This window comes from Antechinus flavipes, chromosome 3 (genome assembly GCF_016432865.1).
Source record: "Antechinus flavipes isolate AdamAnt ecotype Samford, QLD, Australia chromosome 3, AdamAnt_v2, whole genome shotgun sequence".
Classification (NCBI taxonomy): domain Eukaryota; kingdom Metazoa; phylum Chordata; class Mammalia; order Dasyuromorphia; family Dasyuridae; genus Antechinus; species Antechinus flavipes.
Window position 1 is genome coordinate 67,345,021 of NC_067400.1, and position 16,244 is coordinate 67,361,264.

The 16,244-nt window shown below is 35.3% G+C and overlaps 1 protein-coding gene across 1 annotated transcript in view; it reads right to left on the minus strand.

Annotated features, from left to right (window-relative positions):
- XRCC5 (X-ray repair cross complementing 5) overlaps positions 1-3,084 on the minus strand; it is a 118,940-nt gene extending 115,856 nt beyond the window's left edge. The window contains exon 1 of the mRNA XM_051983585.1: positions 2,974-3,084. Coding sequence (XP_051839545.1) covers positions 2,974-2,994 — 21 coding nt within the window. The 5' untranslated portion in view covers positions 2,995-3,084. The remainder of the gene's footprint in view (positions 1-2,973) is intronic.
- Positions 3,085-16,244: the final 13,160 nt, after the last annotated feature.

Here is a 16,244-nt window from a genome sequence, read left to right on the forward strand (position 1 = left end):
TTTACATAAATATCTTCCAAACACAATCAAGTCTGTAATGTAAATGAAATATAAGTTCTAAAAGGTAGTCTGTTTCAGAAGTTTCATCAATATTAAAAAAAAAAAACCTGCTAATCAATAGATCTACTTTCTTCAAAACAGCAGGATTTTTGCTTGTGTCCATCTGCCTGCCATCTTTCTAGCAATTTTAACATTTTGAAATTAAACTCAATTTTTAAAGTGATCAAAATTACCCAGGCCTGACATTTCATAAATGTCAACTTTATTTTCTCTCCTTAAATAAACTTGAAACTCTAAATCCATGGCTACCCTGCTCAGAGAAAGGTGGTTTTTAATCGTAATCTTACATCCATATAGCTAAAAGATGCTCCATTTCCATACCTATGACATTTTTATTATTTGAAGCCATCTATAAACAACAAGCTGTTAGTACATACACTTCATCTATCTATAGAGATATATCTATCTATAAAATCTCTCTGAATTTCCATGGGTTTAATTACTGTGTCTGTACAAAGATGATTTTCAAATCAACACTTCCAGGCCTTTAATAAAAGCACTTGAGTACCAATTCTTCATAATTTACTGGACATCTGCACATCATTTTCTTAAAGCAAACATTTTTTTCCCCTTGCCTACTATTTCTCCAAACCTCCCAGTTCTAAACCTCATCCTCAACTCTTCTCCCTCTCTCACTACTCATTTCCAATTAGTTGATAAATCTTGTTGACTCACATCCCTATCTCTAGCATCTATCCCCCATTCTCCAATTCCATTGCTACAATGGATCCTTATTACCTGACAGATCTATTTTGAGAAACAGCCACAAATTTTAAGAGCCAGAAGAGATATTTAATAACATTCCTATCAACAAAAAAAATTTTGAGCATGCACTTTTATACGTATACAAAGACTACTGTGCTAATAATTATGTACATTATAAAACTTACATAAAAACAGACATCAAAAAGGATAAAGATGAAATATATGATCCTACAGTTAAGAGGAAACCACTAGAGTTTATTAAGTAAAGGAGTGACATGGTCAGAAATACACTTTAGGAAAATGCTGCATTTAGTGGACACAGTCTTATATTCCTTATTTAAAAAAAATAAAATTAAAAAGTAGATTTTGAGGTAATTTTTTTCCCATTCCAACTTTTTCTATGGAGTAATAGGCTTTCTGACACTAATACCCAATACCATTAATCAACCAGCATTTTATTAAAAGTGCTTGCTCTGTACCAAAGCAAAAGTAAAAAGATTTTGCTCTCAAGAAGCTCACATTCTAATGTAGAAAACATGTAAATAACTAGGTACATTTAAGATATACTTAAAGCACATGAAATGATAGACAGCTAATTGGGAATCAAAAAAGTTAAAGAAAAAAATATTGGGCAAAATCAGTGAAACTCAGAGTTGCAAGGAATGTCAGAAACTAAACCAAATCATAGGCAAAACACCTCCACAATATTCTCTTCATTTGAAGGCTTTACTTCAATGACAGCAACTCATTATCACTTAAGGGATCCCATTTCATTTTTGTTAGCAAGCTTTTCCTTATCTCAAGTCAAAATCTATTTCTGTGCAGCTTACTCATAGCCTTACTTCTACTCTCCCGATGTCAAGAACAATTTTGCGATTTCCTGTCCTGGAGACCTATAGGAATCACAAGATTTCAAACTAGAAGCTTGTGACCTAGGGTAACCTCCTCATTTTTACAGATGAGGAAACTATGGTGAAATAATTTGACAAAAATCACAGTCAATGAATGAGCGAGAAGGGGTCCTAGATTCAAAAAACGATAGGAGACCCGCTCTGGTGCGACCCCATTAGAAAGGTAGGGATTCCCTTACCACCCCCCTACCCCCCGCCCCTCACACCCAGTCCAGATCTCTCAACTCCAAGTCCTGGGAGGTTTTTGGTTGTACTTTAATTTAGTTGGGTTGTGTTGCTCTTCCAGCTTCCATCTCCTATAATGTAAGCTAAGCATCCCAGGACCTTCCTCTATCAGAAAACCTGGCCACATTCCACTTGCAGGCTGAAGAATCACTAGGTTTTCCCACAAGACCGTCAGACAGTGAACTCCGTGAATTAAGAGCAGGAAGGGATCATCTTCTGGGGATTCTAAGGCAGAGGTCTGCGATCTTTTTATTTTAATAATTTACATTTCAATATAATCGTAGATTTCAATTATATGTCAATATAACCATATTCCAATAGAATTTCAAGTTATATTAAAAATAATTCAAGTCATATGTCAATATAGTATTTCAATTGAATAAATTTCAATAGCTATATTTCAATATAATACTACTACAGGAGAATACACTTCAACATATTTCAGTTATATTTCAATATCAATACATTTTAGTATTATCACATTTCAACTCTATTTCAATAGGATGCATTTCAATATATTTCCATATAATACACTTCAACATAATGGGTTTCGTTTTCATTTTATGCATTTAAACACATTCGATGGATTGTCTGCACTTTGGCCTTTATAACTCATACTAGCACAGTGGGTTTGGTCTACCGGTCAGAGAGTAAGCTCCCTGAGGGCAGGGACCCTCTTTTGTCTTTCTTTGCCTACAGAGCCTGGTACAGCATTTAGCGGGTTCTTTATAAACGCTTGCTGAGTCAATGAATGAGCGAGAAGGGATCCTAGATTCAAAAAAGGACAGGAGACTCGCTCTGGTGCGACCCCATTAGAAAGGTAGGGATTCCCCTACGAGCCTCTCTTCCCACCCCCCCACCCACTCCAGCGCCTAGGACAGTGCTCGGGGGGAGGTGGGGGTGGGGGGGACGGAGATGTCGCTGAACAGACGCATCCGGAGCCAGGTCACTGAAGGGAAGTTCCAGCACCAGAAACGTCCTGACCCTCCCGGCCTCCCCCTGTTAGCGTCGGCGGCAGCCCAAAGGAAGCGTCGGGGCCAGGGGGTCTCTCCCTTCCCTGAACTCGCTCTACCTTATTCCCTGACCACGCCATCTTGCCGCCCCGCGCGAGGCTCTCCTGTCTGACTTCCGAGCGGGAACCGAAACTACAGCAACTTCAGTTCCGGAGGAGTACCCGGATCTAGAAATGGGGGCGAGAAAGGAAGGGAGACTTAGGGCGCAGGCGCAGCGTTCCAGTGAGAACCGGAAACCGATCCAGAAGCCGGCGCCGAAGAAAAGGAAAAAAAAAAAAAGAGGCGCGCGAGACCGTTTGCGCATGCGCATTGGGCTTTGAGCATCCTCCCAATTTCCCTTTCCCCACCACACTAGACCGTGGAACTAGTTGTAACTCCGTTCTTCTAGTTCTTTTTTTAAACAAAAAGCACCAGGAAAACACAGTCAATAAAATAAAGATTCATTGCTACTGCTTCTCTGGTAGATTCCTTTTAAATTCTAATTCTTTCTTTCCCCGACACAACAGTTATTTTCAGAAGATTACAGAAAGCACTAGGAGCAGCCTTAGAAAATAACAAGGGACCTTGGGACGCGGACTTTTATGTAGAGTGTAGAATGGAAGCCGACTTGGAAGCAGATTTAGAGGAGCTCGTCTACATTGTGAGAATGTGCAAGATGGAGGCAGCTTTAAAAAAAAAAAAAAAGTCGGAGCCAAAGGGACGTTGAAACATTATTTTATTATAGAATGTAAGAGCCGCATGAAGACTTGGAAAACAGTATTCATTTATAGCAGTTAGAAGATACTTTAGTATACATTATGGGGATATACAAGATAGAAACAGCTTTTAAACAATAGCAGACTTGGAAAATAAGATTCATTTATAGGAGCTAGAAGAGACATTGTGAGAATATACAAGATGGAGGCAGCTTTAAAAATAGAATAACGGACTATTAGACCTAAAAGGGACCTTGGAACAAAGATTATAATATAGAATGTAAGAGCTGGAAGCAGACTGAGAAAATAGGCCATAGAACTTGAGACTATAGATAGAATATAGAGTGTAAAAACCAAAAGCATCCTTCAAAGAAAATATTAAACTATCAGAACTAAAAACAACCTTAAGACACAAATTGTGAGCATTTAGAATGTAGGAGCTGGAAGCAATCTTAGAAAATGGAATATAGAATGGGAAAGGTGCTCTTAGAATTGGAAGCACCTTTAGAACACAATTGGTTTAATTTTAGAATGTAAAAACAGGAAGCAGCTTTAGAAAATAGGATGTTTGAATAGAAAATGTTCCAGCTTGGAGGACCTTAGTAAACAGAATATTAGAATGTTAGAATTAGAAAGACCTTAAAATTCAGATTGTTAGACTACAGAATGTCAACTTATAAGGAATTCTAGAATATAGAATTTTAAAACATAAGATTTAAGGGCAGAATGAGCTGGATTCAGTACTATTAGAACATAGAATATTAGGCGGCAAAGCATTCTTAGAAGATAGAATATTAGAATGTGAAAAATAAAAGCTCAAAACAGGCTTGGAACATAAGATATTCAAATAGAATGCAAGAGTAGATTCTAATGAACTGGAAGCACTATTTAAATGTAGAAGGGTGTAGTTCAAAAAGACCTCTTAATATCAGTATGAACTGGGACAGATAATACAAATGGGCAAGTTGTTCCCAGAGTTGAATAAGAGGAGAGTGGACTGTATGGAATTTAAGAAAATGGAAAGTTCTTTTATTTACTAATACCAGTCTATGATTTTATGGACTGCTATCTTGTATTTGGACCCAAAAAAAGAACACATCTTAGTTTCAAGGACCTTGTGGTTAAGAGACTTTCCCTGGTCCTGAAGCAGACAGACTAGAAATACCTTTGTCCAATACAAACATTTGTGATAAAAAGCACTCCAATTACCATGAAATAGCATATCCTTGTTTCTGAATTCTAATCATGCACTCGCTGATATAGATATAATGTTCAGGGGAGTTATTCTCCTCTAGAATCCTCCCTAACTCTTTCCGTACTTGATAAAGCCTTCTCCCTCCCTGCTTCTGACTTTTAAATAGTATCTCTTCACTCTCAACCCCTGCTAGACTCTCTTTGGTTAGCTCATGTGCCTTTCACTTTATTTCCTTTTGACTATGGGTTTTTCACATTCTGAACTGCTTTCCTAAACTAGTATTTTTATCAATCCAGAGCAATTAAAGTTCATTGAGAATGTGAACTGGCTGCAACATGGAAGCAATGAGTAACTCTGAAGAACAAGAGTAGAAATCATTGAATGAAATCATTGTATGGTACAAAGAGAATATAGGAGTCTTAACTATTATTTCCTTCAGTTTTCCCATTATTAAAATGGGAATAGTAATCATACTTAAATTCCATGCTTGTTATGAGAATCAAATGAGATAATATTGATAAAGTGCTTTGCTAATTGAAAAGCACTATACAATTATTATCATAATTATAACAAGTTTATCCATGGCAGGGAAGTTTCATGGTATCTTCTCAGTGGCAGCTGGTCTGACTTTTGGCATTTCCACAGATTATGCATGCCACATACCTCTTTTTTTCCCCAATTGATTAACTGCATTTTCATAATTTTCTGGGATTTTTTCCTAATTTTTTTCTCAATCTCTCTCATTTGATTTTTAAAATTTCTTTTTCAGTTTTTCCAAGAGCCCTTTTTAGGCTCAGAGCCATTTGGAATTACTCATTTTAATTTTAATTTTGTTTTATTATTGTTATGTTCTGAATTCTGTCCAAGGGTCCAATCTCAGGGACTTCTTTCCTCTCCTTTTCTAAGCCACAGTTGAGCACCCTAGCCACACAGTTCTGAAAATGTTCTTGCTCTCTGAAGTACTGCATTCATCCAGTATATGCTTGCTCCTCCCCAGCCATAGCCACAAACTTTCCTCCTCTCAGTAATAGAAGTCATCCATCACCTGTGCAATGTTAATATTTAAGAAACTGTGGTATCTTAGATAGGTCTCTATAGTGCTTTAGCCTAACTCTCACGGTCTTAAAGAGCATAGTGGCTGGCTACCCAGGACATGGAGAAGGTCCCATGGTTGGTTCTAGCAAATTTGGCCTAGAAGACTTTTCACCCTACAGATTGTTGAACTGCTTGAGTCTGATAACATCTCTGGCAGTTCACTATCAAGGATCTCTCCCACTGGCCTATTTCTTTCCCCATAATGGCAAAAATAGAAGAAGAAAGGGGTGGATGAGTAGGTGATGAAACATTGTACTAAAACAGTCTTTCTTCCCCACCCTAAGTAATAATATTTAGAGTAGAGAAAAAGATAATAACTTTCTGACAGCAGCCTGAATCATGCCTCAATTCCTAATTTGGTTATGTTCTTCAAACCCAGGACACTATGTGACTCAGGACTCTGTAGGGAAAGGGAACGAAAAGAACACCAGATTCATTATCAGAATTGGGGTGAGAGGTAAGAGAGAGGAGCAAACCATTAGGAAAAGAATGACCCTTATACTTCACAGAAACAACAACAAATAACTTGAAATGTAGTTACTATCTTAGAGCTTTGAAAGTTTATTTCTAAAGGGTAATAGTGTCGATTTTTCTTTAAGCTGCATATTACAAACTGGAGAAACAGAGCAAGCACTTTTTAAATAGTGATATTGAATATAATTTGTGCAAAGTATATAAGCCTTGTGTAATTAGTAGCATAGTTCTCTTAAGGAGAAACATGTTCCCATATATATTATTTACTTCAAAATGGACATACCCTGAAGATTGTAATTGTGCCTATTAGATTACTGAACACAGTGCCATGCAAAACATGGAGCACAAATAGCCATTTATCTGAAAAAAAAATCAAAAGCCTCTGGGAAATTTAAGTCAAACTACCCTTGGAGAATTCTTTCTGGCATAGAACAGTAAGTACAGTCTTGCATCTGATAGAGAACTTTAATTTGTCTTTCTGACATTAAGGGCTTAATTATCCAAATTAAATATAGTATAGGTTATTCACTTCCACTATAAATGATTTACCTTTTCTCTCTCTCTTATCTAAAGATTTTTGTTTTAAAAATATGCCCTTGGGGCAGGTAGGTTGCCTAGTGGATAGAGCACCAGCCCTGAAGTCAGGAGGACCTGAGTTCAAATGTGACCTCAGATATTTAACACTTCCTAGTTGTGTGATCCTGGGAAAGTGACTTAACCTCAATTGCTTCAGGAAAAAAAAAATAAATTATATTTTAAATGATCAAAAATGCCGTTAAAAAAAAGTTACTTAGCTTTCTTTTCTATAGGTCTACTTGGGATAGCAAAACAATAAAGCTAGCTCCTCAGTGCATATCAGCCCTAGTTCTGGTAGTGAATCCCATATGCAGGAAGTAGTACTAGATTATAATGGAAATTTGGGGGGTTTATAAATTTTAATTTTAGAAAGAATTTCTGAAAAGTAATGATGACCACACTGGTGCTTTTCCTTGTTTTTGTTTGTTTTTTCAGAATTTGGTACCCTTGTAAGAATAAAAATGCACACAATTTTCACATTCAGACTTTTCATCAATACTAGATTCAGTTTTAAATGTTGAAGTTCAAAAATGAAAGGTAGCATCAATACCACATGTTTACTATGGCACAATACCCTGAGAGTCTACCAGGGCCCTTTTCTGCTGCCAGAGATTTGCTGGATTCTGTTCAGAATGGATTTTGTCTCAGTTCAGATAGTTCCCTCCACCATACTTCTGTCATAGAGTTTTAAATTAAAAATTTGGACTTGAGGCAATTCCAATAGACTTGGGATGGAAAATACCAGTGATATCTAGAGAATGAATTATGGAACATGAATTGGAACATAATATCTGTAACTTTTGGTTTTTTCTTTTTTTCTCATGTTTTTCCTTCCATTTTGGTCTGCTTTTTCTTGCATAACATCATAAATATGGAAATATATTTAAAAGGATCACACATATTTAACCTATATCAGATTGCTTACTCTTTTGGGGAAAGGGGAAGTAAGGAAAAAGGGAAAACATTTTTGGAACACAAAGTTTCACAAAAAATAAATGTTAAAACTATCTTTACATGTATTTGGAAATATAAACTACTATTGGATTTTTTTAAAATTAAAAGTATAATGACTACCTCCCTCCCAAAACCCAAAAGAAACAAATAAACTTGTCACACTGAATATGGGGAACAGGAAAGACTGATTATTCTTTAAAAATTAACTTGGGAAGATCAGCCTTTTGTAAAAGAACATAGTTAATTATGGTGGGTGGAAGGGAATGAAGAAAAAAGACTGAATGACAAAAAAGGGAAAAAAAGGAATTCATATCAAATACAATGACCAGACTGAGTTCCAAAGAAAGGAAGATAAAACTTACTCTCCTTTTCTCAGGAGAAAGATGAAAGACTACAGTTGTGGAATGTTTGTATCAGGTGTCGTTGATACTGGTTTATTTTACTAACTTTTCCCCTCCTTTTTTGAGACAAGAAAAAGTTTTTTTTTTTTTTTTTGAATGGGCAAATGACTAGCATCATTGCTATACATTGTACATCGGGCACTGAACTGATATAACACTATACCAGCTCAGTGCCTGATATACAATCAGCACAGATACTGTGCTTCTATTATTATGGTTAATGAGAATTGATTGTCATATGGCCCTAAAAAGACCTTCCTAGTTGTATAATGGATCAAATCAGGCTTTCTTTAAAACTCTAATTTTGAACTACCTCACATTTATAGTCTCTCTTTTAAAAAATAACTAGTTTATTGATGCCAGTCATGCCATGTTTTCTCACAACAAAGTGGTTGTCCTTTAACTGGGGGGCATTGCATATATTTCACCAAAAAAGGACAGAGTACCCACACAAATTCTGCATATTTATGTTATATCCCTTGCTGAAACTATTCCAATTCTGGGCAGATAATTGATATATTCATGTGTTTTCATTGGTTGATTTAAGTGAAATTAAATTTTACTTTTGGAAATAAAAGTTTAATTAGAAACATATTTTGCTGGGAGGAGGAAAGAGGATAGTCAGGAGGTATAGTAAGTATGGAGTTTCCAAAAGTACACCACAATATGAAGTGGAAGGACACTGCTTCCTGATAGAGAGCATGCTCAGCCTTCTCTGACTAGTTCTAGCCTGCTAAGCATGTCAGCCACATGGTTAAGAGACAGATTATGAATGACTTCTGAAGTGGAACTGGGGCAAATTGGACAAAACAAGTTCCTTGGTTGGAAAATAGACAGTAGGATAACTGCATTTAATTGTATAATAGGCAATTACAGATACAATGAAATTCTGTTCGAGCTTTTTTTTGCCCGATTTCCATGTCAATAATCATTGCCCCTGAGAAAGAGGCAGAGACACAAATTAAACTGTTGTGTCTGAATAGAGTTGGGTTAAAGATCATCTTCAGATAGAACTGTCCCTTAAGGTGCTTGTTTTTCCTTAGATCCAGATCTCTGGATAAAAAATTAGCTGTTACTCAGAATGAATGATGTATCTCATGGGTGAAAGATGACTAATGACTGTCCCCATGAAATGGAAAAATGCTTGCTCCTTGGAAGGAAAGCTATGGCAAATCTGAACATGCTAAAAAAACAAAAACAAACCAGAGAAATCACCTTGCCAACAAAGGTCCATGTAGTCAAAGCTAGGGCAATGTATGGTTGTGAGAGTGGGACCATAAGGAAAAGCTGATGATTTTGAATTGTGGTAATGGAGAAGACTTTTGAGAGTCCCTTGCACAGGGGCATTAAATCAGTCCATATTTGAAGAAATTAATTCAGACTATTCATTGGAAGGATAAATACTGAAGTGGAAGTTTAAATACATTGGCCACCCAATAAGAAGAAGGTTCATTAGAAAAGACCATGATACAAGGAAAGATTGAAAGCAAAATGGACAGATAATGTCATGGAAGCAACAAACATGAGCTTGGAGAGATCTTGGATAACGGAGGATAAAAAGGCCTGGCATGCTATGGTCAATGAGGTTATGAAGAATCAAATGTGACTCAGTGACTGAACAAAAAAAAACTATATGTATTTAAGGGACCATATACATATAAGTTTAGCCTGATACCCCTTTAGGAAATAGATGAGAATGAAACAGATGCTCAGTCATAGCCCTTCTACTTCCCCCAAGGCAGAAATTACAATCTTTGCTGGAGATGAGTGAGCCATATTCTAGAGATACCTATGTGACACATGAGTCTAGTCTATACACAAGGGAACCATGTGATTCAAAGGAGATGAGATAATGGATGTAAAGGACTCTGTGAAGCTTAAAGTACATGTAAAAGGTAGTTATTATCAGTTTGGTACAATCGCTGGGCCTCCAGTCTTTGACAGCATTCTGGAGGTCCAGCAATATTTATAAAACAACACAGGAGTATACTGATGGTTTAACAACTGGGCTCTCCACTTAAAAATAAAAGTATACATATATACTTTTAAGTATAATCTAATTATTGATATTCTTATAAATCTAGACAATCAGCAAAACAATAAATGAAGTCCCAGTTCATAAGCAACTGTGATTTCTGAGGTATAAATGCTGACACTGAAAATTTAACAATAGACTCTAGCTATAATGTGGGAGCCAGAGTCTGAGAACATAATTTATGACTCCACAGTTGATTTAAACCACCTTGAATAATGTAAACGGTAAACTGGGAAGTCAGTTCTGAGGAGTTAAAGGGAGTTAGGTTCACAGTTTAACTCAGTTTCTATATAGAATTTAGGCCTACCACATTCCTGCTCCAGAATTCTCCCCTCCACCCTCACCCCCCCTAGCCAGGGCTTCATTCCAGACACTCTGGTTTCTAAGGACTTCCCTCAGTTTGACAGCAACATCTAACCTGTAACTCTGCTTCTAAGGTCACATTGGCTTCAGTCCCACAATCTGGAGACTCCACTCCCTGCAACTCAAATTGAAGTGGACAAATAAGTCCATTCCTTGGAGCCATGGGACTTAAGGGATATGGGAAAGCTGATGATGAACAAGCATCCTAGCCTTGGATGCCACTAGAAAGAAATAATATGATTATGACTTCCTCAGTTAGATTTAACTTTGAGTTCTGGCTACATAGTCAATGGGAAGAATAGGGGTGGGGGCAAGAACGAAATACTGAACAAAAAGTAGTCTTTAGAGATACCGATGAATCTAAGGAAGTAGCACGAGAAACAATAATTGGAGCATAGATGGAATGCTCATCAAATATGTAGATGCCACAAAGCTAGGAAGGATTGATATTGTTCTGGATAACCAAAAGGATATTGGCAGGCTTAGAACATTGGGCTGAAATGATTATGATATGATTCAATAGCAATAAGTGTAAATAAATTCTTGCATTTGATTACAAAGAAGCCATCTTCATAAATATAGGATAGGAGAGATATAGAGAAATAGCAATTGCTCTGAAAAGAATCTAGGATTTTAGTGGATTGCAATCTCAATAGTCCACTGGACAGCAGTGGAATGTAGCAGCCAGAAAAGCTAATGAAATCTTGGGCTGCATTAAAAAAACAAAAACAAAACAAAACAAAACAAAACAAAAAACCCAAAACAGTTACCAATAATGAGACAATGATGACAGGCTTGCTTTAAGAGACAGTGGGTACCCCCTTCTTGGAACACTTCACACATAGTACAGTTGACTGCTTGTCAGGTATATTACTTCTTTTGCATGATTTTTACTATATGGTCACTGAAGACCTTTTCAAATCTCAAATGTTATGCTTCTATGATTCTGTGAATTCAAATTTACACAGACTGAGAAGGAAGCATGCTTGTTCCGTTTTACCAGGGAGATGGTATACAATAGCTAAAAAATGTGGCCTATTCTGTCATATATGCAAAAATATTGGTTTATTTCCCTAAAACTGAAAGTTTTTAAAAGGAGAGTACAAGGTAAAGGGTTAGGAAGAGTCTTACAGAAGTGATAGGATGTATGAAAGAAAAAGCATCAATAAACTATTTGCGTTTTTTGAGTGAAAAAATGACAAAACATAATGAAATGCTGTGAAATGAGCAAATGGTATCCTCATTTTCAGGGGGAAAAGTGATTTTTAGAAACTGGCAGATCAATGAATTCAACAACAAAGTTGTACAATGGATTATTAGAAATGATTTGTAAGTACTTAGAAAAGGAAGCAATGGTTTCTAACTACTAGCTAACATAGATATTAATGAAGAATGATCTATGATGTGGAAGAAGCAAGTATGGAGTTTCTTCAGGACATATCTACTGTGATCCTTATTCCTCAAAGTCATAGTGCAGCTTTTATGCATTAACACTATCTTCTAGTATTTGTTCCAGTTAAATATTTCAGGAAGTTTGCCAGAATGAGCCAAATCGTAAAATAATGTAACCAGTCCTGATAACCACCCTATAGGAAGTAGTCCATCTTGATTTGTGCATAAATTATTTATTTATATGACTTTTAGAAATTATTTATTTTTAGCAATTAATTTCTTTAAATTTGATTGCAAATTCTCCCTCACCTTTTCAAAAATTAAGCAACATGATACCCATTATACATGTCAAGTCACAGTATACATGTGATATACATTACATATGTGCTGTATACATGTAAACATCTTTCTATATTGCTAAGAAAAGGGGGGAAGTGAAAATGTATATTTCAGTCATCATGAATCATTTGGAATTGCCTTGTATTTTCATCATGCATCATTTGGAATTATCTTCGATTATTGAATTGCAGTTACCATATATTATGTTCTACTTTTGCATTTAAAGTTCAGTGAGGCCTTATAAAATCCTTTATTAGCAAGAACAAGGAGGACTGAAAGCTTTCACAAGATAAAGACTTCCAAACTTTTAATTTGAACATAAATTCAGTGGAAAAGCTGCCTCTAAAAATAATCTCTTCATGGTACAGAGACAAAAAAGTGGGCAGTAAGGGAGGGTAATATCTCTGAAAAAAAAAAAAGTGTTCTGAAACAAAAACTTCACAAGAATTAGATGGTGGAATTGAAGCTCAGAAATTAGGTGAAACTTGGTCAGAATCTAAGAAAAGAGGACCTGAGGAAGAAATTGAAAGCAAAATAGAGATAAGCAAAATAGTGGATTTGAAGAAAGAGAGTTCCTTGGAAGAATAAAGTTCCACACCTGGCATTGTCACTAAGTTCTTCAGATGTAAGAACTGACTCATTTGGTATAGCATCACTGTCACCTACAAAGACCACTTATCTTTATGGCATAAGAAAAGTGATTCTTCTGGTTAGGATTACAGCTTATGAGAAAACACTAGCCAGTATGGACAATTGTGTCAGTGATTACTGATAGAAGTTAATTTAACTGGATTTCAATATTGCTAATTTTTACACTAAAACTTTACAAATCACAATGGGGTTCATTTAATACATTTTTAAGAGAAGAGGTTAACTGGAGCAATGTAGTTAAACACATTTTTCATATTGCTTAGAAGTTCTTTGATTTACTAACACAATAAACAAGCACATTTTAGAAGTTGAGTCCAATTTTGTGTTTGTATGTTATAGTGTGCAAACAAAATTCAATATTTGAGAGAACAGTGGTATGCTAAGATAGTATGAGTGCTCCCATAAGAATCATTTCACCCCTCACTTGTATTGAGATTTGGGGTGTGGCACAGCATTTTGGTGATTCTTGTTTCCTAATCTGTGCAATGTTAGAATAGTATTTTGAGATTCTTACTTGAAAGGTTATGTGCATGAGAAAAACATTACAGTAAGGTTTCAATTAATAAAGACTTGGGATAGCAAAAAAAAAAAAAAAGACTGTATACAGTCTTCTTTTGGTTCTGTTCATTTTGTTCTTTGTTATTTCATGCAAGTCTTTTTTTTTTTTAATAGCTTTTTACTTACAAGTTAAATGTATGGGTAATTTTACAGCATTGACAATTGCCAAACCTTTTGTTCCAATTTTTCTCCTCCTTCCCCCCACCTCCTCCCCTAGATGGCAGATTGACCAATACATTTAAATAAGTTAAAGTATAAATTAAATACAATATAAGTATACATGTCCAAACCATTATTTTGCTGTACAAAAAGAATCAGACTCTGAAGTAGTGTACAATTAGCCTGTGAAGGAAATAACAAATGTAGGCAGACAAAAATAGAGGGATTGGGAATTCTATGTAATGGTTCTTAGTCATCTCCCAGAGTTCTTTCGCTGGGTATAGCTGGTTCAGTTCATTACTGCTCCATTGGAAATGATTTGGTTCATCTCATTGCCACATCCATCAGAATTGATCATCATATAATCCTGTTGCTGAAGTATATAATGATCTCCTGGCCCTGCTCATTTCACTCAGCATCAGTTCATGTAAGTCCCTCCAGGCCTTTCTGTATTCCTCCTGCTGGTCATTTCTTACAGAACAATAACATTCCATAACATTCATATACCACAATTTTCCCAGCCATTCTCCCATTGATGGGCATCCACTCAGTTTCCAGTTTCTGGCCACTACAAACAGGGCTGCCACAAACATTCTCATGCAAGTCTTTTCATGTTCTTCTAAGGTCATTAAGTTCATTGTTTTTCATAACACAGTAATATTCCAACACAATAATATACCATAATTTGTTCAGTCATTTCCCAATTGAAAGGCATTCCAGAAATTTCCAGTTCTTTGTCAACACAAAGAAAGATGTTATAAACATTTTAAAGACATAGAGGATTGTTTCCCTTTTCCCTAATCATCTTTGAAAATAGGCATATATGGGGCAGCTAGTGGCAATGTAGATAGAACACCAATTCTGAAGTCAGGAGGACCTGAGTTCAAATCTAGCCTAGCTGTGTGACCCTGGGCAAGTCACTTAATCCCAGTTACCTCTGCCAAAAAAAATAATAATAATAATTTAAAAAAAGAAAATAGGCACCGTGGTGGCTTAATAACTCTGGACATAATTTCAGATTGCTCTCCAAAATTACTGGATAAATTTATCATTCTACCAATGTTCCAGTTTTTCAATAATCCTTCCAAGATTTGCTTTTTTCCTCCTTCAATCATTTTAGCCAATCTGGTAAGTGTAAAATCTATCCAAGGTTATTTTAATTTGCATCTCTCTAATCAATAATGATTTAGAGGGTTTTTTTACATTGCTATAAATTGTTTTGATTTCTTTTTCAGAAAATTGTTTATACCGTTTGATCATTTATCAATTGGGGAATGACTCATATTCTTGACAAAGTTTTGACAAAGTTGTTTATATAGTTGAGATATGAGAGCTTTACCTGAGAAACTATGAAAAAAATTCTTTCAATTTTCTGCTTTCCTTCTGATCTTCACTACATTTATTTTATTTTACAAAACTTTTTAATTTAATATAATTCAAAGTATCCATTTTACTGCCAACTTTGCTCTCTCTATTGTTTATTCACAAATTATTTGCCTATCCATAAGTCTTATAAGAAATATTTCATGCTCTTCTAATATTTCTCTTTATATCTAGATCATATATCTATTTTGACATTATCTTCATGAATGGTATAAGATATTGATCATGCCCAGTTTCTACTATATTGCTTTCCAGTTTTTCCAACAATTTTTACCAAATAGTGAATTTTTATCCCTAAATCTAAAGTCTTTGCACTTCTGAAATACAAGGTTATTACATTTATTTGTTGCTATAAATTATATATCTACTCTGTTTCATCGATCTACTTTTCTATTTCTACTTTGGTACCAGATAGTTTTGATAATTACTGCTTTATAATTGTGGTATTATTAAACCTTCTTCCTTTACATATTTTTTTTCATTAGTTCCTTTGATATTCTTGCCTTTTTATTTTTCCAAATGAAATGTGTTATTATCTTTCTAATTCAGTAAAATTATTTTTGGCAATTTAATTGGGTTAGAGTTGAATATATAAACTAGTTTAGATAGTCATTTTTATTATATTGACCCTGCCTACCCATGAAAATTAATGTTTCTCTAATTATTTCAATCTGTTTTAATTTTTTAAGTGTTTTTCACCCTATAATTTTGTTTATATTGTTTTTGGGTTTCTTTTTGACAGATGTACTCTCAGGTGTTTAATAATGTCTATGGCAATTTTAAGTAGAGTATCTACTTTATTCTTCCAAAGAACTTTCTTCCTTCAAATCCATAGTTTTGCTTATCTCTACTTTGTTTTCAATTTCTTCCTCAGGTCCTTTTTTTTTTTTAAATTCTGAACAAGATTCACCTAATTTTTGAGCTACAGTTCCACTATCTAATTCTCTTGAAGTTTTTGTTTGAGAACACCTTTTTTTCAGAGATATTACCCTCCCTCACTGCCCACATTATTTGTTTCTGTACCATGAAGAGAATATTTTTAGGGACAACTTTTCCATTG